General features: G+C 39.0%; 1 protein-coding gene across 1 annotated transcript in view; it reads left to right on the forward strand.

Annotated features, from left to right (window-relative positions):
* ITSN1 (intersectin 1) overlaps nucleotides 1-21,943 on the forward strand; it is a 142,088-nt gene that overhangs the window by 110,218 nt on the left and 9,927 nt on the right. Inside the window, exons 29-36 of the mRNA XM_051631369.1 lie at nucleotides 2,644-2,835; nucleotides 13,003-13,124; nucleotides 14,003-14,109; nucleotides 15,511-15,694; nucleotides 16,140-16,238; nucleotides 17,085-17,252; nucleotides 18,912-19,124; nucleotides 19,655-19,776. Of these exons, the coding sequence (XP_051487329.1) occupies nucleotides 2,644-2,835; nucleotides 13,003-13,124; nucleotides 14,003-14,109; nucleotides 15,511-15,694; nucleotides 16,140-16,238; nucleotides 17,085-17,252; nucleotides 18,912-19,124; nucleotides 19,655-19,776 (1,207 nt within the window). The remainder of the gene's footprint in view (nucleotides 1-2,643; nucleotides 2,836-13,002; nucleotides 13,125-14,002; nucleotides 14,110-15,510; nucleotides 15,695-16,139; nucleotides 16,239-17,084; nucleotides 17,253-18,911; nucleotides 19,125-19,654; nucleotides 19,777-21,943) is intronic.

The following is a 21,943-nucleotide window of genomic DNA, read 5'->3' on the forward strand; positions in this document are numbered from 1 at the left end:
ATCTATATGCTCTCCATCTGCCATACTGTAATGCAGACTGCATGACTTTTTTTGGTTGTTGTTATTCTGTTGCATGGACACTTTTGATTTATTCTTTAAGGTTTCTTAATTTCTGACTGCTTTGTATGCGTTCTCTTCTAAACTTGTGTCATGAACACGTCCTTCCTGGTCTTGAGAAATGAAGAGAACTGTAACTGCTAGTTGGAGTACCCCATGCAATGCTCCAGGCTTGGGGAAGAATGGCTGGAAAGCTGGCTGGTGGAAGAGGACCTGGGTGTGTCCCACAGCCAGCTGAATATCAACCAGCAGTGTGCCCAGGTAGCCAAGAAGGCCATGGCGTCCTGGCTTGTATCAGGCATAGTGTGACCAGCAGGACTAGGGAAGGGACTGTACCCCCCTGTCCTCAGCACTGGTGAGGCCACACCTCAGAAACTGTGTGCAGTTTTGGGCCCCTCACTACAAGAAGGATGTTGAGGTATAGGAGCATGTTGAAAGAAGGGTAACAAAGCTGGTGGTCTAGAGCACAAGTCTTGTGAGGAGCAACTGAGGGAACTGGGGTTGTTTAGTTTGGAGAAGAGGAGGCTGAGGGGAGACCTCATTGCTTTCTACAGCTACCTGGAAGGGGGTCGAAGCCAAGTAGAAGTCTTTTCTCCCAAGTAACAAGCAATAGGATGAGAGGAAATGGCCTCAAGTTGTGCTATGAAAGTTTAAATTAAATATAAGGAAAAATTTCTTCACCAAAAGGGTTTTCAGGCACTTGAATGGTCTGCCCAGGGCAGTGGTTGAGTCACCATCCCAGGAGGTATTTAAAAGCCATGTAGATGTGGCACTTAAGGACATGGTTTAATGGTGGACTTGGCAGTGCTGGGTTAATGGTTGGACTTGATGATCTTAAAGGTCTTTTCCAACCAAAGCAATTCTATTATTCTACTGCTGGACAACACCAAATTTCATAGAATTCTTTGAAGTAGAAGAGAGTGATCTGTATGAAAAATTCTTGAAAGTAATTAACTCTAGAATGATTTATAAATCTGTTACTGAACATACTGTATCCAGGTATGGTCTAGCTTAAACTCTTTATAATTCTTAATGTTTGTAATAACCTGTGAACCTGTAAAAAGAATGCTGTAAAACAGAGTCACAGGTCTTTAAAATGATATGTGAACATCCGTGCTGTTCACTCATTTCAACTTATGTTAGCACAAAATTACTTAAAATAAGAGTACAGCATAATAAGCATTCCTTTAGAAATACTGGTTTAGCTCCAGTATGCCAGCGAAATGTACACTTTGGTTAGCTGATATGTTAGGTGTGACCAATGACAGTCAGAGCCCCCTTCCCATTTATTTATTTTTTTCCCTTTTGCAGTAAGAAAGCTAAATATTGAGACACATGCAGAGTTCTGGTAAATGTGGAGTTTCTTTGATTATGATCTTTGTGAAGACGCATGATGTTTTAACTAGAAGGAGTTGAATAATTTCTGAAATACAAAAAAAAAAAAAAAAGAGAGGAACTATTTGACAAATTTTAAAAAGTTGCTGGCTGAGTGCAAGAATGAAAAGAAAATTTTAGGATTAATATAATGTAGAGAACCTGGCAGCAAGACTAATTAGATAGAAGTCTTGTGTCTCAAGGTAAAATACCAGAAGCCCTGTGACGTTGCATAGAGAAGTAGAGGAAATAATTTATTTAAATAAATAGACCTGCTGCTTTAGAGAACTAAGAAAGCTGCTCTATTTAAATTGAACATAAATGGCTGTATTCTGATGAGAACCAGTCAGATTTTATGAGCTTCATAGTAATGAAATAGAAAATAGACTGCTGAAAGCAGTCCTGTGGTGCCAGAAGTGCAGCCTAAATGGCCTTGGATGCTTCTTATTTTTCTCATCCTTTGCAATACCTTTGTGTAACTGGTGTCTCAGTGGTAGTACAAGGATACTGGGCAGTACAAGGCAGCCACTGGCTTTCTCTTGAATTACACAGCTGTCATGAGGTTGTCTGGTGCTAGCTAGAAATGTGCCTTTTCAGGTTTCAGATAGTGGAACTTAATTTCCTAGACTTTTCTGTTCATTGACCAGTTTTCTTGGAAAGGATGCATTTCAGGGCAGGTTGGTGAGGATGTAAAAGGCTGTTTTTATAAGTGTACAGCAAATTTGGTGCTTTTGTGGGGGAAAAAAAAAGTCATCTAGAGAAAGTGAAAGAAAAGCATCAATAGAAAACTAACATTCTTGAAGTGTTTGACTTTTTGCTAAAATTTTACATTTTTCCTACTGTTGAGCACTTCCAAACAAAAATATCCTAGATAGAGTTGCAGGCAGGTTCCAGTGTTCTCAGTTTGCACTGCTGTGCTCTGGCCTCCCAGCGTGGTCCTGACCCCTCAGCAAGCTGACTGAGAGGGCAGCGCTGCCAGGAAACACTTGGGGGTGTTTTTTAAATCGCCTAGAGCCCATTTGCTGAGAACTCGGCTAAGCACTAGGACAGGCACAGGAGAAAGGGGCAGGGCTGCAGCAGGAGTGGTTCAGATCAGTGCAGTGCCTTGGAACTAGGCTCTGGGACATCTGTAGTGTGCACAGCTGGCTTGTGCATAGCTTATGTGTTGCTGAAACGTTACCGGTGCGACAGACCTCTTCCTTTATCTTACAGTGTGCCAAGTAATTGGCATGTATGACTACACTGCACAGAATGATGATGAGCTAGCATTCAATAAAGGCCAGATTATAAACGTCCTTAACAAGGAAGACCCAGACTGGTGGAAAGGGGAGGTGAATGGACAAGTGGGTCTCTTTCCATCCAACTATGTGAAGCTGACAACAGACATGGACCCAAGCCAGCAATGTAAGTGACCCTCTCTGCTGCCACGCTGTGATTATTTGTGTAGTGCTGTAAGATGAAACATGCAGCATTGCTGTGATTCTGCAGTGGTTTGCAGAACTCAAAGCTTCACCACTGCTGCACTTGTCAAAGTCTCTTTGAAGACCTTCTGTAATGCAAACCTTATTTTATGTTTGTTTTATTTTTAGTTCCCATCCCCTTTGTAGCATGTTACCCCTTATCATTTTTGCACCATGCTGTTACATGCCTGACTCATTTTCCTAGCTTGAATTTGCTCATTGTTTTGTTTTGCTTATGTGTTGTTTTCCTCCTTTTTCTAGGAATCATATGTTGTCCATCCCCCACTCAGGCTTGAAAGTCCTCAAAGAGACCCACTATCCCATATCACTGCCCAGAGGGATGATGGGAGATGCAGCCTTGATCATGTGGCTTCCAGCATGATCATCTACTGCCTTCTGAGTAGAAGAACACACTGCAGAGCAGTTTACCTCATTTTACATTAGTTGCATGTAATCGCAATGTTTGAGTTAATTACCTACAGATATAGATGCAAAATTAAAATGAAACAAAAAAAAAACCACAAAAAAAATCAGAGGATAGTGGGTCCTTTTGTGGCTTTCATAGTTACCAAACTAATTTTCCACCTTTGCACAGGTGCTTTTAGCAGTTTTAAAATTATTTTAAAATATATATTTTAGCCTTTTAAAGGAAAAGTCTAAATTAAATTTCTTCTTTGCAATTTTATTTGTGCAAAAAGACCCACTATCAAGGAATGCTGCATGTGCTATTAAAATTGTTCCAAATGTCCATAAATTAGACATTTTATGTATTTTTATTTTTTATTGTTCACTTGTCCAGTGTTGTCAATATGTCTTTTTTTTTTTTTTTAATTACAAAAGAACAGAAGGAGTTAAATCAGTTTAAGGAACTTTAAATATGCCCAATTACAGATAAGGTATTTTGTTGTAGTTATTGTGCTGTATGTATCAGGTGTTCCTTGTTGAGTGTGTAATACATTGTGGAGAGAAGAAATTAACTTCCTTCCAGCACAAGAGATATTAACCTTGCATAGTGTTATTATCCCAGTTATGTTCATTTTATTTTGCACATTACTTGTAGCTGCATACAATTAGAAAGCACCCTGGTTTGTGTTTGTGTCAGATGTTTCGAGTTTTGCATTTTCGTATCAGAAATCACTAGAATGAGATATTCATGTGGTATTGGAGAATTAACTTCTTTATTTTCACCTTGGTTACATGAAGTTTGATTTCTCATTTTTACTTCTTATGACTATGGAACTACACATTATGAACAGTAATTTTCCTGACAAGAAAGAATGTATAGAAATATCTCCCTGCGATTAATTTCCAATGTTTACATTTTTTAAACTAGACTGTGGAATTTATACGAATTAATATTAAATGGAGCTTACAGTCAAGTTTATGTTGTAGATGTGCTGTAGCTAAGCCATGTTTGTCTTTCCAGCATTAGTTAAAAACTCTTGATGAAATGCCTGGTGCTGTCAGTGCAGATACCTTCTCTTCCCAGTGCCTCAAGCACAATATAGCTGTTCTACTAATTACTTTACCATTTAGATATGTTCTGGTTTATCTATTTCATTTATTTCTAAATTTCATGCTGGCAGTGTTGTAGTGTTCCTAAGCCTCCCCCATTTCCCTCCTTCTGACCCATCGTGTGGTGCAAGGAACAAGTGAAGCTCCTTATTCAATTGCACTTCAGTATTTCATCAATATGAATGTAAATTATATAAATATATAAAAACCTGCAGCTTTAACAACTGTAATACAGCCTTTAAAATTAGTTACATGTATAGATAATTAAATTCTTCATATAAAAGATAGTCTAAAATGTGTTTGTTGTCTTGTTGCTGTGTATACAGAGAATTCACCAAGTGGCATTAGTGCATGTAATGAATTTGCCACCAGAGTAGCCTGAAGCCCACCTGTTTAATTTCAGAATGACACTTGTCTTGTTTCTTTGACTATTATTTCAATATAAATACTCTGATTGATTGTGACTGTCTGCAACTCTTAGCACCTTTCTTTATTCAGTGCTTTCTATGTGTTACAAAGCAGTTGATATTTTTTTACACTAGACTGGTAGATGAATTAAGAATACTGTGTTGTTTTACTGTGGGTTTACATTGACGCTAGGCTCTGTGTTTTTATGCCAGAAGCTCTAGTCTGAAAATATGCACAATTGCACAGATTTTCTTTCTTTTTAGGATAATATTTAACATGCACAAATTGTACATTTACCTCTGTGCCATTAAAAAAGAAAAAAAAGTTTTCTTCTCCACCATAGCCACTTGCTGAAAAATATGCTGCCTGGTATGACAGAAATGGAAGAGAACATAATACTTGCAATTTTCAGTGCCCATTGTTTTGCTTACTGAAAATGATGTAGCCAGATTTCACTCCACTATTACAATATTTCATGCATTAAAATGTTATTTTAATGAAAGGGTATCTCTATTTTCCAATAATGAGCTGTGTTGAAAGATTTATAACTTGACTAAAAGCGTTTGTCCTAAGGGATGTCTCATTTTCTATGACTTCAGGCCAGAAGCATCCTTTCTGTGCATAGTGAAATATTGGCAATACTTTGGATATAGGGGATTCAGATGCTGCTGCCTTTTTTTTTTTTTTTTTTTCCTCATTAATTCAAGTAAGCAAAATAAAGCTATTATAATAATCTGCAGGCTACATGTTTCCTAACATGCTTGTTAAAAATGCTGAGAGTGATGCCACATGGAAGATTGTCAAAATCACAGTGCTCTAAAAGTTCTTGGGGTCAGTTTTCTGCTGAAGTGAAGAGAACAGTCTGAAGTTACATGTGTGCACACACACACACATGGAGTGGTGTATCTTGTGCCAGGGCTCCTCAGACAAAAGAATACCGTGTATTACTCCGCAGAGCAAGACCTTTATCAGTCAGTCTGTTGTTGAGAATAGTTAACTCACAAAAACCTCGAGAAGCATTTAAAATGTGCTAGACAAAGATATTAAAACCTTTGTGGCTGATACTAACATACACCGTTGAAATGCCTATAATGTTTATTTACTCAATTATTAAAGTTCTTAAGTCTACTACTATAGCTTGGCATGGTAGCATTTGATCTTCTGCATAATCAGTGACTTCCCTTTAGTAGCAAGGCGCAAGTTATTGTACTTACTCTTTCTTATATGTCTGGATATTTTTACATATATGTGTGTGTGTGTATGAGAAGGGGAGTATGAAAGCAATTCTTTAATAAAGAAAACGGATTATTTCAATTAAAAAAACAGTTTTGCAGGGTTATGTCTCAATCCAGTTCCGACCCTTTCTCCCCCTTCCTGGTTCATCTGAAAAGATCTTTAGCCTCCTAAAAGCACATGGTCCCCTCCCTAAGCCGCAGATCCAGACTTCAGCAAGCAATTCTGTTTCCAAAAAACACTGGCCTCCTGTGATGGATATGTGCCCACACTCTTGTTTCTTTGGTCCTTGAATCTGTGGCTGTGAAATCAGCAAGCAGTAGTCCCAGTCAAAGCTGGAACAAAATTTTCATAGACAAAACTAAGAAACCATTCAGATGATTTTTCAATTTTGTTTGTATTTTAAGTCAGCATTAAGAAAAAGAGCTGAATGCTCTTTTTCCATGCAGTAAATTTAATGCATTCTTCATGTATTAATTTTTATTTGTGAAGTGCCTTTTCCCTTTGCACAGTAGCTAAGGTAAAGGAGCTGTTGCTTGAAGGTTGTAGAGGAAACTGGATTTAGAGACCACTCCAGGTGGTACTGGGTTTTTTTGTTCAGTTTTTCTGTTTACCTTGAGAAGAATTTCTTCTGTATTCAGCTGCTGAGAAGAATTTCCATGGATGATTTTTCAGGGGTTTGTTAACATAAATTCCAGGGCTTTATATCTGTCTGAGACAACTCGGAGTCTAAGATACAGGTTTCTCAAGAGTGCTTTACTTTATATTCAGAATAAGTTTTATTTAGATCTCCATTCTTTTGCAGCTTCAGTGGTACCTCTTCCAGTCCCTGTTAGCTCACTGAACACATTTTAAAATGGGCTATTGCCATAACCTTCCTGCAAGGCAGCAAAGTACCTGCATGTTCTAGTTTTGTTCTCAATTGTTAAAAGCAGTTCTTTTTAGTTCTTTATGATCATTGACTCCAGCTATTTCATTTCTTGTTAAATAGCTGCTTACATGCAGCCCTCTTCTGATTACTATAAATGGCTTATTTTTAACTTCAGTAAATCCAGGGACAATACAGCTCAAATCTTATTGAACCAGTGTGCATGCACACAGACAACTGGGTAACAAGCTGTTACTTAGCTAAATAGGGAGTGCTAAGGTGACCTTTTTATTCCAAACCCTGAAAGAATATTTTCAGAAGGTTGTCCTGAATGCAGTTAAAAATGTAAACTACTTCCACGAAGACTTTGTTACCTGTATGTAGACTTTATGGACTTTGGTACTTGTTGTTTGATACCTTGCAAAGAAGTACTTTACCACAAATAAGGATTAATTTTGAGTTATTGTCCATGTGAGGAGAAATTGTGTTATCTGAACTATCTGGCATAACCTAGAAACACTAAGTGTAAACATAATTCTGATATACGCGACAAATTTCTGTAGCTTATTACAGCAAGTTTCATATCTGTTTCGTTACCTTCCCTTTTCCATACATCTTAGTTTGGCAACTTTAAAAAAACAACAAAAAACAAATAACCCAAGAGGTACCCCTGTAGCCTGGTAGTCAGCACGAAAATTCAGATTGCAATATCTATGTAGAGCCAGAAACAAATTTGAATCAAACGTGTAACTCTCGTTCTATAATTTTTATTAACCCTGTGGAGCAACACAGAATAAGAAGTGAGATTTTTTTTTAAGAAGTTCAACCTTGTGGGAGAGTTCTAATAAAGCATTTCCTGGAAAAGGTAGCTGTTAGTTTCTAAAGATGGAAAGATGTTTATACTCAAAGTAGCTGTCCTGCATCAGTGGGGGTAGAGCTTTTAGAAGGTGTTGGATTCCCTGTGGCCTTGTGGTGCTCTTTGATCACATGATTTGACTCCCATTTTCTAGCATAAGTTTCTCACTTGGTTATTTATACCCTACATACCTTTTTGAGTCTGACCCCTCAGCAGCAGCTTGGCCCTAGCAGCAAGAAGGAAGCTCTGCGTGTGCATGCCATTCACTTCCCAACTTCAGCCTTTGGCCTGCCCAGGTACCAGGTTTCAACCGCAGAGCGCTGGGCAGACGCTGCCAGTGTGCAGCTGTGAGCTGGTGCCAGGGCTGGCAAAATGCATGTCCAAACCAGGCTCAAATAGGTGTCAGGGGTAAAGGTTTTCTGTCATTCATCCAAGATGCCTGAAACCAAATTAATGTTTTCTCTGTCACACTCATCTCCACCGTGTGCAGTTTTCTCTGCCGAATTGTGTAATATGTCAGAGTAATTCCAGGTCCAAGTGAGTGTCCAAATCAATCTGATTTGATTCTTTAACTTCAATTTTTTTTTTTGGAAGAAGACCTGGAGCCAGGAAAGATGATGGCCAGAGGGCTGGCCAAGGAAGTGAAAAAATAATAAAATATTTTAACTTTTAGACTACTACATTATGTCACATTTCTGACTCCAGGAGAAATACTCTGTACAGCATCTTTATTTTTGCGGAAGACAACGTCCAATTGGACTGTGCGGTTACTTCAGCTTGGATCTGTGGCTGATGCTCTCGACTGATTTGCTATCACTGTACAGTAAATGGTCAGGGGCTGAAGATAGGTCCTGGGTTGTAATTCAGAGGTGAGATTCTAAGTTACCTGATGTGAGATAAACCAGTGCAGAAATCTGTTAACTCTGCCAATTTATATTTTTAGATGAATTCATGCCCTCACACATAGGATTTTATCCTCCCCAAGCAGATTCTGAAAGGAAGTGGCAGATGTTCTGTTTTTTTCTGAAAGGACTTATTATTCCTTCCCAATAGTCTCACCTGCTGTCTTCTCCTCCCTTCCTTGCTTGAAAAGTGAAACTTCTTTTTTCATAGCAAACATGGTATTAATCTAAAACACTGAAGAAAGATGTTGGTATTGCAAAATTGAGATAGTGGTAGTTTATCAGAAGTGTGTGTTGTTGAGGATTACAAACTTTGCCTTTAACACTCAGGCATGTTCTAGAATTTAAATAAATTGAAGAGAAGAGAAGAGAAGAGAGAAGAGAAAGAAAAGAAAAGGAAAGGAAAGGAAAGGAAAAGAAAAGAAAAGAAAAGAAAAGAAAAGAAAAGAAAAGAAAAGAAAAGAAAAGAAAAGAAAAGAAAAGAAAAGAAAAGAAAAGAAAAGAAAAGAAAAGAAAAGAAAAATTGAAATTGTTACCAAAGATCCTGGATTCTATTGCTTGGCCTGTGCAGATTGGCAGTGGCAGTCCCTCTACCTGGTAATAGCTGACTGGTGGGAACAGGAGGAAAAACAAAGTTACGGTTTTTATTTTGCAAATGAGACTTTCCAGACTTGTTTCTAGATCCTGCTTCAATCTATCCAGAGGGAAACGCTCTGCTCTACCAATAAGTGGACATTCTAGTCCAGCTGAGATACTCTAAACATGCTGAAACAGTTGAAAACAGGCATGACATGGGATTTCGCATCACAGAAGCTTGAGATGCAGAGATCTGTTTGATCACCAGACTTGGTGCTGTTCTCAGAAAAAGCTGGAGGTATTCTCTCAGTGGAGGGTCCTTCCCACAAGATATTAGTGGGAAGCCGGTGGTTGCATCTGAAGTCACCTGATAAGGCTGAATCATGAAATGCTGTAATTTGTCTGAGTGAAGGAATGCTATCATGGTGTTCTCTTCCCCCTGGTTAAGGTTTTTGGGGAAAACTGTGATGTAATTTTTTATTGCTTCTGGCTTCCTGTAATAGAACAGATTCCTGTCTGCTGTGATCTTGTTATTGTGTACTGGGTCAGCATGAGGTTTACAGTGAAATCTGGCAGTTACATTGTTTAGAAAACCTGCCCAAATTAAAAGAAATTAGAAGTTGTGCCCACTTAGGTAAATTGGTGAGTTCCACAGCAGAACCTTCCCTCCAAAGAGGCAGCAGTGTATTGCTTTCAAGATTAGAGGTTACCTATAAGACCCATGTGTTCAGGGCCACCTTTGCAAGGAAAATGGACAACACATATTTTTACAATGATATTTGAAATTGTCTGGTTTCATTTTTTTAATTTCTAGAATAACTTAAGTCCTGCAGGTCCTATGGTGGTAGGAGGTCAGTGCACAGAGTTCTAGTCATAGCATTTGTATGGTGGTTTTGTAAGTCCAGACAGAGTAAGTAGTGTGGTGAGTGTGTGTGAATGCCTCTGCTCAGGGTCCTACCAGTTATGCAGCTAGAAAGGGCAGGAAGTAGCGTATTCACTGTGCTGTGAGCATACAGAGTTAGCTATTGTCATTTCCCCATTCTTTTCTGAATTTACTACATTGTAGCTAAGGATTCAAATTCGGCACCTTCCAAATGGGATCCAACACTACTTTCCCAGGGCAGGGCAGAAAATATAAACTGTAATGTAATAAAATACAATAAAAAATTATGAGGCCCTGAACAACTGGAAAGAAATGCCAGTGCCTCGTTTAAAGTGCTTGAATAGCTGTGTGCTTTAAGTTAGAAGCATTAATGAATCCTCTACGGAGGAAAGATCCTGTAATTTACCCACAGCGGAGCTTTCCCATCTGTCAGTGGACATGTCTGATACCAAGGGTGCTTTCTAACCCCTAGCAGGAGTCTCTTGTGGTGAATTGAATCCCTGAATGATATTATTACAGCTGCAAGTGGAATGTAGATGTTCATAAAAGTACTTTGCACAGTACTTGGGCAGCTGTGAAAAACTAGCGAGGGCCCTGTGGCTTGACATTTCCACTTGAAAAGGAACTCGGTTCTTCTTTGATGTCTTAATACAAAGACAATAACAATCTTTGCACTTAGGCACTTCATGAAGAAAATCCGCAATCAGAAAAGTGTCTCATGCATGTTCTACTCAGATTGAAGAAACTATTTTCCCAAATATTTGGTGTTCAAAAGCAGACCATTAGTTGAAGTTCAGAGTAGTCCATTTACACCCAAGCTGGTTGGCTGTCAAGCTATACATCATGCTTGAAAATGTTAAATGCCTCCACTAAAAGGCTGGTGGTTGAAAACCACACTTCAAACGAAGGTCATCAGCATCCTTTGAACAGTAAACTTCCCCAGTCTCTAGAGAAAAGTAATTGAACACATTGTTCACCTTTAATGAAGCTGATAATGCATGGGGAGAACTAGTTCTGTTTATTAGATGTCTGTTTTACATTATAACTAAAGAAATGCTCTGAAAGCAGCCATTTACTAAACTGAAATGAAACTTTTAGCTTTTTAAATGTACCTAATGCTTTGCTTATTTTGGCATAAAATTGATAATTCTCAAAACCTACATTTATTTGAAGCAAAGTTTCAATTGCATCTTCTGAAGGACTACAGGGTACTGTATCTCAAAGGAGGGTTATCAATATACTTATGCTTCCAATCTAATTTATTCTTAGCTTCTTAATCATAAAGAAAACTACCTGGACTGTCTACATCTACTTAATTTTTAAAAATTAATTTATTTTTAAAATTTTTAATAAGTCAAATCATTGCCTTTTGAGGAGCACAGATTAGTTGAAGCAGCAGCTGAAGCTAGTCCATGAAAAACTTTATAGTGTTATGCGTGGACCTTTCTAGTGGCATAGCACAGCATCAGCTCCTGAGTTACATTCAGGAAGCTAAAATGTAGAAAATACTATCTGTGTATTAACTTTATATGCAAGGAGCTGAAGGAGTTGTCTGGGGTTTGATGTGGTTAGGAGCACTAGTGGTTCATTTTGTAAAGCATATGTGATCATCTACACAATCTACAGACATCTCTGTCACATCTCAGTAGATTGGTGTCATTGCTGGTGTTGGTGAACATAATTTAAAAAAAAAAAGCCTTGACCATTTTAAACCCCATGAAGTGAAGGCTGAGTATTTTTCAGTTAGAACCTTTTCCATAAGGAAAGTTCATTTCAATGGGGAATATACTAATTTGCCCACACTTTGCTGAAGGGCAAGAGAAGGAATTAAACTGAAGAAATTTGTGTGGAGATAGTTGTTAACAGTTCATTTTTAAAGCAAAATGTTTTCAACCTTTTTGAAATCAACTTTGCTTTTTTAAATGCGTGTTATGCAGAAAAGTATTAAAAGTAGTTTTAAAAGTGAAACCAAAAGAAAACATTTGCTTGGCAGTCTCAGAAGAGTTTAGTTAAGCTCCACTGAAAAATACTGGCTTACATAAAAAATTGTGATGAAGTGTTCTGCTTTAATTCAGAATAGAACATAAAATGTGAGATTCTAGAATTTATTCAAAAATTCTAGCATCTACACAGGATAAACACAATGGAGGCGGTTTGCAAATATTAAAGGACACAACTGATGAACCATGAGTTTCTAGTTACAAACTTTTTACGTGCCTTTAAAGATACAGGAGTATTTGGAGTGCTTGGCCTGTAAATTGGTGAAATCTATGAAGTGACCTCCACTGATCTCAAGGCCTTCAAAAATTTAGAAGCCATTTTCAATTAAAGTGTGAAGAAATAAATAAGCTCTACAGGCCCTTTTTGTTCAGGATATCTACCTTAACTTTCATAAGGATAAAGGCAAACCTTGAATTGAGAATATAAATCAGCTGAAATTCAAACTGTCCATCAGACAGTTAAGGTCACTGTAGCACTCCTTCCTAATTCTGTTCCCTTTGAGGACATCCTTACATTTTCTTTGGCAGTAATAACAGAGGAAGTCTTTGCCTCCTTTTTTATTGTCAAATCCATTTGGAGATTTGTTTTATAGTGTAGATCCAGTTAAATGATACAACTAAAGGAGACAGTGAACAGAGGTTGGAAATGGGCAGGTAGCGGTGATTCAAAGCGTTTAAGAGTTAAATACAGTGTTTTGAGATGAAACATCGTTAGCCTTGTGCCATCACATGAGAATGATTAACAGGTATGAGAATAACACATGAGAATGAGAACAGGCAGTAGTTACTGTTCTTATTTGAACTACTACAGATCTGAATCAATTTGTAAATGACCATAAGTAAAATCTAGGATCCTTTTGTGTTTTCCAGGGTGTGCAGACTTGCATCTTCTGGATATGTTGACACCTACTGAAAGAAAAAGGCAAGGATACATCCACGAACTCATTGTCACAGAAGAGAACTATGTCAATGATCTGCAGTTGGTCACAGAGGTAAGAGGGCACAGCAGCTTTAGGAGCAGATTTTATTCACTCATCTTTTGAAAGTAAATTGCATCAGTAATTTAACTGCGCAAACGTATTTTTTATCACTGCCATGTTTATCTGTATTAAATTTTCATATATATCTCTCTATATCTTTATCTCTTGATATATTTAGATATATATGCATGTGTGTATGGATCTGTGTGCAACTGATGCTAAGCCCTTTTGTTACCATCACCAAAACACTGATGTTGAAAGTATCATTCTAGTAAACCCTTTTCACTCCTGATTTTGAATGTTTACTTCTCATGTGTAAGTTCTTAAAGCTTGATGCACTCTATGTGCCACTTTCCACATTCACAGTGGCACTCATTTACCACCTACTGTAAATTTTGTTTTTAATGTTACAAGAAGGCATCCCTTGTGTGGAAAAAAAAGGGAATTTATATAGGCAATTGACATGGACAATTTTTTGACAGAGAGAGATAAACCTTTTTTGAAAAAGAGGTCCAGATTTGCAAACCCGAGACACTGTGAGATAAATCAGAACTTCCATAAAGGAGTCCAAATTAAAATGTATTTTAAATTGTATTTTAAACTGACTTAAGTTCCCAAATTTCAAGCAGATTATCCAGGTCATAATTAACACCAGCACAAATTAAACTTATTCTCTTTTAAAGCCATATGCCACTCACAGACATATCAGGGAACACCATGGCTCTCCAGAACACCGCACATGTTTGATGTCTATTCCATGGAGTGTCAAGTGCTACTCTGATGTGAAGTTTACTCACCTCCAGACTAAGGAAGTGAGCATCATCAGTCTTAGTCACTTTGATTATACTTACCATATGCTTTTTAAATTGCTTCATTTTCTGAATCCGTAGATCTTCCAGAAACCACTAATGGAATCTGAGCTGCTAACAGAAAAAGAAGTTGCTATGATTTTTGTTAATTGGAAGGAGCTGATTATGTGCAATATAAAACTACTGAAGTGAGTTGTGTTTTTTTTCCCCCCCACCCTCTCCTACTTAGCAATAACAAAATCATGGATCTGTCCCCCAGCTTGTCCTTTTAGCTGCATGAAAATATTTGCTGCCTATGCAAGTAGTAACCAAAAGGGCTGTGGGTTTTTCCTTGTTGGAAAAAGGAAAAATATTAACAATGCTTGCTGTGAGTTGTTGTTGAGAAAAATCCAGGAGTTCTTTGCTGAGTAAGTATTTGCACTTCCTTTGCTCTTGGTGTACATGAGCTCCAGAGGCAAGATCAGCCTCTCTTGAAGGGCAGTAGTGCTTGTCAAGGCTACCCAGGGTCCTGTCATAGACTTGTACTTCCCCTGTCTCTGCCACAGCCCATACCCGGCTCTGTGACTATTATCTGTGAGTGCAAAACAAGGCTCAACAGCTGCTGATGTATTCCTTTAGTTATTGTAGGTTTATAGCACATAAATGAACTGTTTTGTGAGAAGCAGCACCAACAAATCCTGGTTTCCTATGGATTTGTGTCCAGTATACCCTGCACCCTTCCTTCCAAAGTCTCCAAGTACTTCAACTCCAATTCCCTACCAGGAAACTCCACACCAGTGCAAGTACCCTTATTTCTCCTCTCATTCTCTGTGGCCTCTGATGGATCTGATCTTCCTCCTTGCACCCTTCTCACCCATCCCTACTGCTTCAGCCAGACACTGTAAGTCCTGTGGCTGGTTTGTAGGCACATTCACACAGGTTGCTCATCTGGTCATTGCTAGAGAAACTGAGTTAGGATGAGTTAAACCTGCATCTCATAAGCAAGAGGACCAATAAGGTTCCTTTTTTCCATACTGAGCTGCTGATTTTTGTTGTAACTTACAGGGATTTTATAATAGTTTAGGTTGTAAAAGACCGTTAAGATTCTAAGTCCATAAGTTTGAGTTATCTTTTTTTTCTTTTTTGGTAAAAGGTATAAAGGATTATGGCAATGATAGGACAAATTCAGGCAGCTTGCTGCCAATAAACCTCCTTTCCTTAGGAGACCAGGCTAAAAACTAGAAGTAGTTTTGAGCTTGAAGTAGTGGTAATGTTTTTATCTCTCATTCAAGAGCATGTCTCTTACTCTCTTTCTAAACTAATAAAAAGGAAAATTGCATTCCTTTTTATAATGTGTCTGATCTGGCTTTGCTTTAAGTTAATGTCAAATAACACTGTGGTGACTACAAGAGGGAAAGATGTTTTTGGCTGAGGATGCAATCTTGATTATTGTATTCTTACAATATGCAATAAATCTAGGGGCTGATCTATTTATTACTCAGGGGTCTCTCTATTTCAGTAACAAATTAGAATCAAACATTTATTTCATACACGAGGAATAATTTTTTAGTGGCCTACTTATAAAGGACACATGACCTTTTCATCTTTAGGGCTTTGCGTGTGCGTAAGAAGATGTCTGGAGAGAAGATGCCAGTGAAGATGATTGGTGACATCCTGACAGCACAGCTGCCACACATGCAGCCTTACATCCGATTCTGTAGCTGCCAGCTCAATGGGGCAGCCCTCATCCAGCAGAAAACAGATGAAGTCCCCGAGTTCAAGGAGTTTGTTAAAGTAAGAAAAGAAGCAATCGCCTTGAATTTTGTATGCAGTGAATTTAGCTCATAATTTCACTGATTTGCAAAACATAGTCCCAGATAGTGCTCTGTATTGGGCTAAAATGAAGTATCTTCAGACTTAAGCACTCATTGAAGGAGCAGATGTTTTCATTGAAGGAATACATTTTTTCAAGTGATTATACTTTGTTTATTAATGGCTTTGCTGTAAAATGCTGGGACAGTAAGAAGAGGCCTTTCTCTTGTGCAGACAAGACAGGTGAAGAATATGTTGCAAAAAAGACAAGAAATTCTACTGCACGGACACTGATTTTGACCTGAGAACAGTTTTAGCTGAGGCATGGTGTTCGTTTCTTGCCTTACCTTTTTCTTTCTTGGAGAAGCTCATTTTGCAGAGTTTTAAACAAATGAACTAACACCATTTTACCTCTCTAATGTTTCAGAGGTTAGCAATGGATCCTCGCTGTAAAGGAATGCCACTATCAAGTTTTCTACTAAAGCCTATGCAACGGGTAACAAGATACCCACTAATAATTAAAAATGTATGTTCTTTTGCAAATATGATGATTTTGATGCTGCTTTGCTCATAGCTTAATTAAAGGATAGTTACCCCCTATCTGTGTGAGTGTCAGGTATCTGATGTGCCAGGGAACGTGGGGTATCCTTTCATATTTGATCACACTAGAACAGATGCAGTAACTCATTTGACTTCATCAAAATGACTCAGTATTTCCATTAGAAGCAGAGGTGAAACTTGCACACAAAGAACCAGAAGGCAGTAAATGCTGAATGAAAACTTTAACATTCAGGTAACAGGAGTGACGGGTCAATTTCATGCTCATCTTTGCCTTTTATCCACAGTGTCATTGCCTCCCTATCGTCTGGTAAATGACATTCAGTGTGCAAGCTGGAATGCCAAGTTGTTGCAAGTTACCTTACTGCACAGCTTACATTGCTGGATAACTTACAGCCTTTTCCTGACTTTCATTTGCTGCCTAATGCTTACCATCCTGAATGGTGCTATTGAACTTGGCCCCAGACTTTAGCAGAAAAGATTTATAAGTTGGCTGTTGGCATTTAAGAGAGTCCTTAGTTGGTCCTGGATATATTTCTGCGTATGGCTGGAATTTGCATGCTTGTGTCAGAAGAGTGAGCAGTGGACTGACTGATGGAAAGCCTCTGCAGGCAGGCGTTCATTTCAGCTGTTGGCAAACAGTCTATGAGTTTGTCCTCTATTTTTCATGTTTGTCAAGGAGGAAAAGAAATTTGGAACCTACTGACTGGCTCTGATGAAAATAAAGAAATAAACCAGAAGTGTAGGGCTGACAATATAAATACACTTTAACTGTGGATACCAGAAAATGTTAATGTGTTCTATTTATCTGTAGATAATAGAAAACACTCCTGAAAACCACCCAGACCACAGTCACTTGAAGCATGCTCTTGAGAAAGCAGAAGAATTATGTTCTCAAGTAAATGAAGGAGTTCGGGAGAAGGAAAATTCAGATAGGCTGGAGTGGATCCAGGCTCATGTTCAGTGTGAAGGCCTGTCGGAGGTAAACAAAGTGCTGTCTAGAGTAATGCAAGTGTGGGCACACTTCTCCACCAGTCGGGAAGAAACCATAGCTCACTTATGGCACTGCATCAGGGGACAAACAGTGTAATTAATCAAGTGATATGATCTTCGATCCTTTTGTTTTCATCTTTCTTTGGCTCCTTTTCACTCCTGCACGTAATCCTTTTTGCTGCTTGTGTTAGTGCCTTCTATATGATAAATGCTGTTTTTGTTGCCTGCCTCTGGACTAGTGCCAGGGTCAATGCTGCAATTTTCAACCACAACTTTCTGGTTTCATAACTCTTTACAATACAGTGGTTATTGTACTGATGTACTGCATCCTGAAACTATACCTGACCATCCTGGAGTGCTTTAAAACTCATCACAGAAAGTACTTGTTGTGATAAAACTTTGTGTACATTTTGAAAACTCAAGAATACCGATCAAGTCTCTCTCAAAACTGTATAGAGAAAATCACAGCCTCTCCTTATGTATTTTTTTAAGGCAACATACTGAGTTTGTCTTCTGAAACTATAATGAAAATATTGTGTCGGTATGTCCTGCAGAAGGTTGGAGGATATTTTGCTTGCTTCCCTGTTACTGGTGAAGATAAGAGAGGCAAAAAGATCACAACTTGATTTTCAAAGCATGGTTTGAGTTTTTTGTTCTGGAAGATAAAAGAAATTACCAGTACTGGTTGGTTTATAAACTGGAAAACATTGCATTTCATCTTATGAAATCTTAACTGTTTAAGGAGAAAGACAGGTATGACAATTTTTAGAAGGGTCAAAGTCACATTCAGGAGTCTTGTAACTGCTTCCTGAAGGAAGGTGGCTGTTCTTATATTCTGTACATGGTGTCTGGCCCTAGAACACCAAAAATATTACCTGGAAGACCAAGTGGCTGCTTCCTGACACGGTAACACCAGTAGCAGCCTTGAATCTGTGGCAAGGAGTGGTCTGACCTCCCCACAGTTTTCTGACTGAGGTGTTTCTAATCTGTAAAAGGAACCACTCCAGACCTAGCTGCCCAGCCAACTGGGATGGCAAGAACCATACCATCACCTACTGAAGATAAACCTGAAAATGACCGTTGAGGAAAGGGCAAGCCTCTACTCATCTGGTAACAACCTCCAGATGAGTCTTGAATTCTGCCAGTTCCAGCCACTGGTCAGCAGCTGCCCTCTGACTCCCGCTATCATGGGTACACAAAGGCAGGCTATCTGGCATTTCTTTTGTCTGTTTTAATGTGTGAAATTCAAAGACAGTTTAGATGTCCAGTCCTTGTTAAGAAGCTCAGCATTTGGAGCAGCCATTTGCATAACTACTGCTAATCCAGGACAAGTCATCATCGGCTCAGTTCCACTCACAGAGATGCATGTGCGTGGCAGAGAAGCTCGAAAGGAGGCACAAAGGCTTTTGGCTTTTCTCTGTCCAACTGATGCCCGTGCAACTGATGGGCTGCCTTAAAGTTAATTTTCACCCAGCTTTTCTGTGACTTGCACTGCTTGTCATGCGCAAGGCAGAGCCATTGCTTGTCATCCCTGTGACACGAATTGAAAGCAATGTCAGGACTCAAAACTATATTTGATCTCTTTCAGGGGAACCTCGATTGTTTTACTTTATACAGTGCGTTGTTGTTCTTCTTCTACTTTTCGCAGCAACTCGTATTTAATTCTGTTACAAACTGCTTGGGACCACGCAAGTTTCTGCACAGTGGGAAACTCTATAAAGCCAAGAGCAACAAGGAACTGTATGGGTTTCTGTTCAACGATTTCCTCCTCCTGACTCAGATCATCAAACCTCTTGGCTCTTCTGGCACAGACAAGGTCTTCAGCCCCAAGTCTAATCTGCAATACAAAATGTACAAAACTGTAAGTACCACTCTTAGCTGGTGACTAAGGTGGTAGTTTGCTAACTGTGTATAGCAGGCAGCAGCCATACTGGATGTGCAGGCAATAGCTGTTATATAGAAGAGGTTTGAAAGCTTTGGCATAGGCTGAGGCTTCCAGGCAGTGATGGTGAGAAAGCTTGATGGTTGTTTGCTTGAGCGAGGTAGGAAAACATGCTTTTGAAGTTTTGTTAAAACAACCTCTTCCACAGAGGTCACATGTGTCAGGGAGTGATGGAGAGATGTAATATTTGCTGGTTTTTTGTGGGAAAGGAGAGGTTGCTATGCTTCATGAGGCTGCTTTCTAGCTTCAGTGTTCCCAGACTCTGGAGGCATCTATGTCTTTGATACTAAGAAAATTTTTTAAATGACGAATCTGAAGAAAGGTGGAAGGTAGGCAGAAGGGGAATGTTACTGCAGGCACATGATAAATCTGTTGTAAATTGCTCTGTGTTGGATGCATCTGTTCAGATATTGTGCAGTAAAACTCTAGCTTTGCCTAATGTTTTACAGCCTATTTTTCTAAACGAGGTACTAGTAAAATTACCCACAGACCCTTCTGGAGATGAGCCCATCTTCCATATCTCCCACATTGACAGAGTGTATACTCTTCGAGCTGAAAGCATTAATGAAAGGTAAGTCCCTGCACAGGCCATATTAGTACTGAATTTGAAAAGCCTGCTGCAAATGTATATGATGTACACATGCATAGCAGCTTCCAAGCAGTGTATCTTACAAGACTGAAGAATGTCTTCTGTTTGAGAATACAGTGATATTCAGTATATGAAAAAGAGGGAGAAATGATGTTTCCTGAGTTCTTTTAAGACAAATAATGGCTAGGAGGGCTGATATAGAAGCCATATTTCACATCATGTTATGGTAGCATAAGGAAGCCAAAAGTTGCAATCCTGTCTTCTTCTGTTAACATCCACTTGTTTGTTTGTGCCAGTGCAAGCATTCAGATAGCTGCATGTTGAATGAGATTCAGGAAGAGATCAGAATTGGAACTTGAAGCAAAAACCTACCAAACAAAACCCAGTTAGTTTTAAGCTGGTTCAATTCAGATTGAAACAGTAAAAAAAATGGCAGACTCAAAAACTCATCTGGTGATTTTTGTCTCTGGCAAGTTTAATTGTTCTGTTAAAAAGCAAAAGCTGAAAGTCCAGCAAAAAACCCAAACCAATGGTATAGACATGGCATTATGCCAGCTTGCAAATGTATCTCCAGTAAAACTTCTAATGCACAAAAAAATATAAGAAGTCTTTATTCCCTGCCTGCCTAACAGTGTTATTCATGACTATTTATACACATCGTTTTTCTTGCGAAAGATCCTGCTTTTATAGTTCCCACTTGTCTTTTGGGATGCTCTCTGCCCCTCTATGCCACAGAATGAGCACGCATTGTGGTTAGACCCTTGGTGATGAAAATTGTCACAGCCTTTTCAACTTAGGATCCATTGCACAAATCAGACTATAGCAATAATCATCTGTTCTGCATCAGAGCACTCACTGTGATAGTCAGAAACATCTAAACTCTGCACCATGTTCATCCTACCTAGTTTGAGGAACTTCAGCGAGATGCTTAGGCATGCTGCACTGAGCCATAAATAATGGAAGCAGCCAGATCTTCTTATGCTGAATGCCCTTCAGAGGTACCTGCCTTTCTCCTTTCTCTACAGAGAGAACCCACAGAACTGCTATCAGAATTTGGGGACTCTACTCAAATGCCTTTGTTTTTACAGGATACAACCTTCAACTTTCTTTTATGCAGAATTGCTTACTAAATAAATGCAGCATTTTAGGTGAGATCATAGAATCGTAGAATCACAGGGATTGTTGGAGGTTGGGAGGGACCTCTGAATATCATCAAGTCCAACCCCCCTGCTGCAGCAGGAACACCTAGGGGAGATCACACAGGAATGTGTCCAGAGGGGTCTTGAAAGTCTCCAGAGAAGGAGATTCCACAACCTCACTGGGCAGCCTGTTCTGGTGCTCCATCACCCTCACAGTAAAGTTTTTCCTCATGTTGAGGTGGAACTTCCTATGTTGTAGCTTAGTGGCGTTTCCCCTCATCCTATCACAGGGCACCACTGAGATACCTCCAGGTTTTCATAATTCACTTGCTTTTAACTAAAAGCAACAGAAATAAAATATTAGCATAAATGACTGAGTAATTTGCCTGTTTAATCTTAAAAGACCTTGATGATCAAAGGCTTGGTGTACTTCTGAGGCTGCAATTTACCACTTAGGGCTGAGCTGGAAGACAGAATTGTTCTTCAGTGTTTTGCTTTCTTGAACAACTCTCTGTGCAGAAAGCAGGTGAGTGTTCAGACCCAAATCCAGGCCAGTGTAAGTAGCTGCAATCTCCTGTAGAGCAGCAGCTCTTCATTTTGGGATCAGAAATGGATCCCGAAGTTCTAGATTCTCTCATTTTGCCTTGTCTCAGATTCCCTCTTATATCACAGCGATTCTTCTAAACCCTTGAGGTCCCTTTGTACCCCTTTTTCCATGCTTTTTTTCTCTTGTTCTTTCTACTCAGTCTTTTAAGAATGAAATTATTTCCCAGAATGACCCATAGGGAACCAGGGTCATTCATCACCTGTGTGTTCCCTGCGTTGTGCTTCATGTGTCCCGAAGCTCAAAGGTTTTTGGTATGAAGCCTCAGGACTCAAGAAAAGCTGCCACCTCTGCAACATAGCTGTCTTGTATCAACTGGCTACAAGAAGTTAGTTTATTACAATAAAGCAAAAGGTTTGGTGAAAGCAAATCTGTACCTTTTGGTTTCTCACCAAGTCCCCGCAGC

The sequence above is a fragment of the Apus apus genome, chromosome 1, assembly GCF_020740795.1.
Source record: "Apus apus isolate bApuApu2 chromosome 1, bApuApu2.pri.cur, whole genome shotgun sequence".
In the NCBI taxonomy this organism is placed as follows: domain Eukaryota; kingdom Metazoa; phylum Chordata; class Aves; order Apodiformes; family Apodidae; genus Apus; species Apus apus.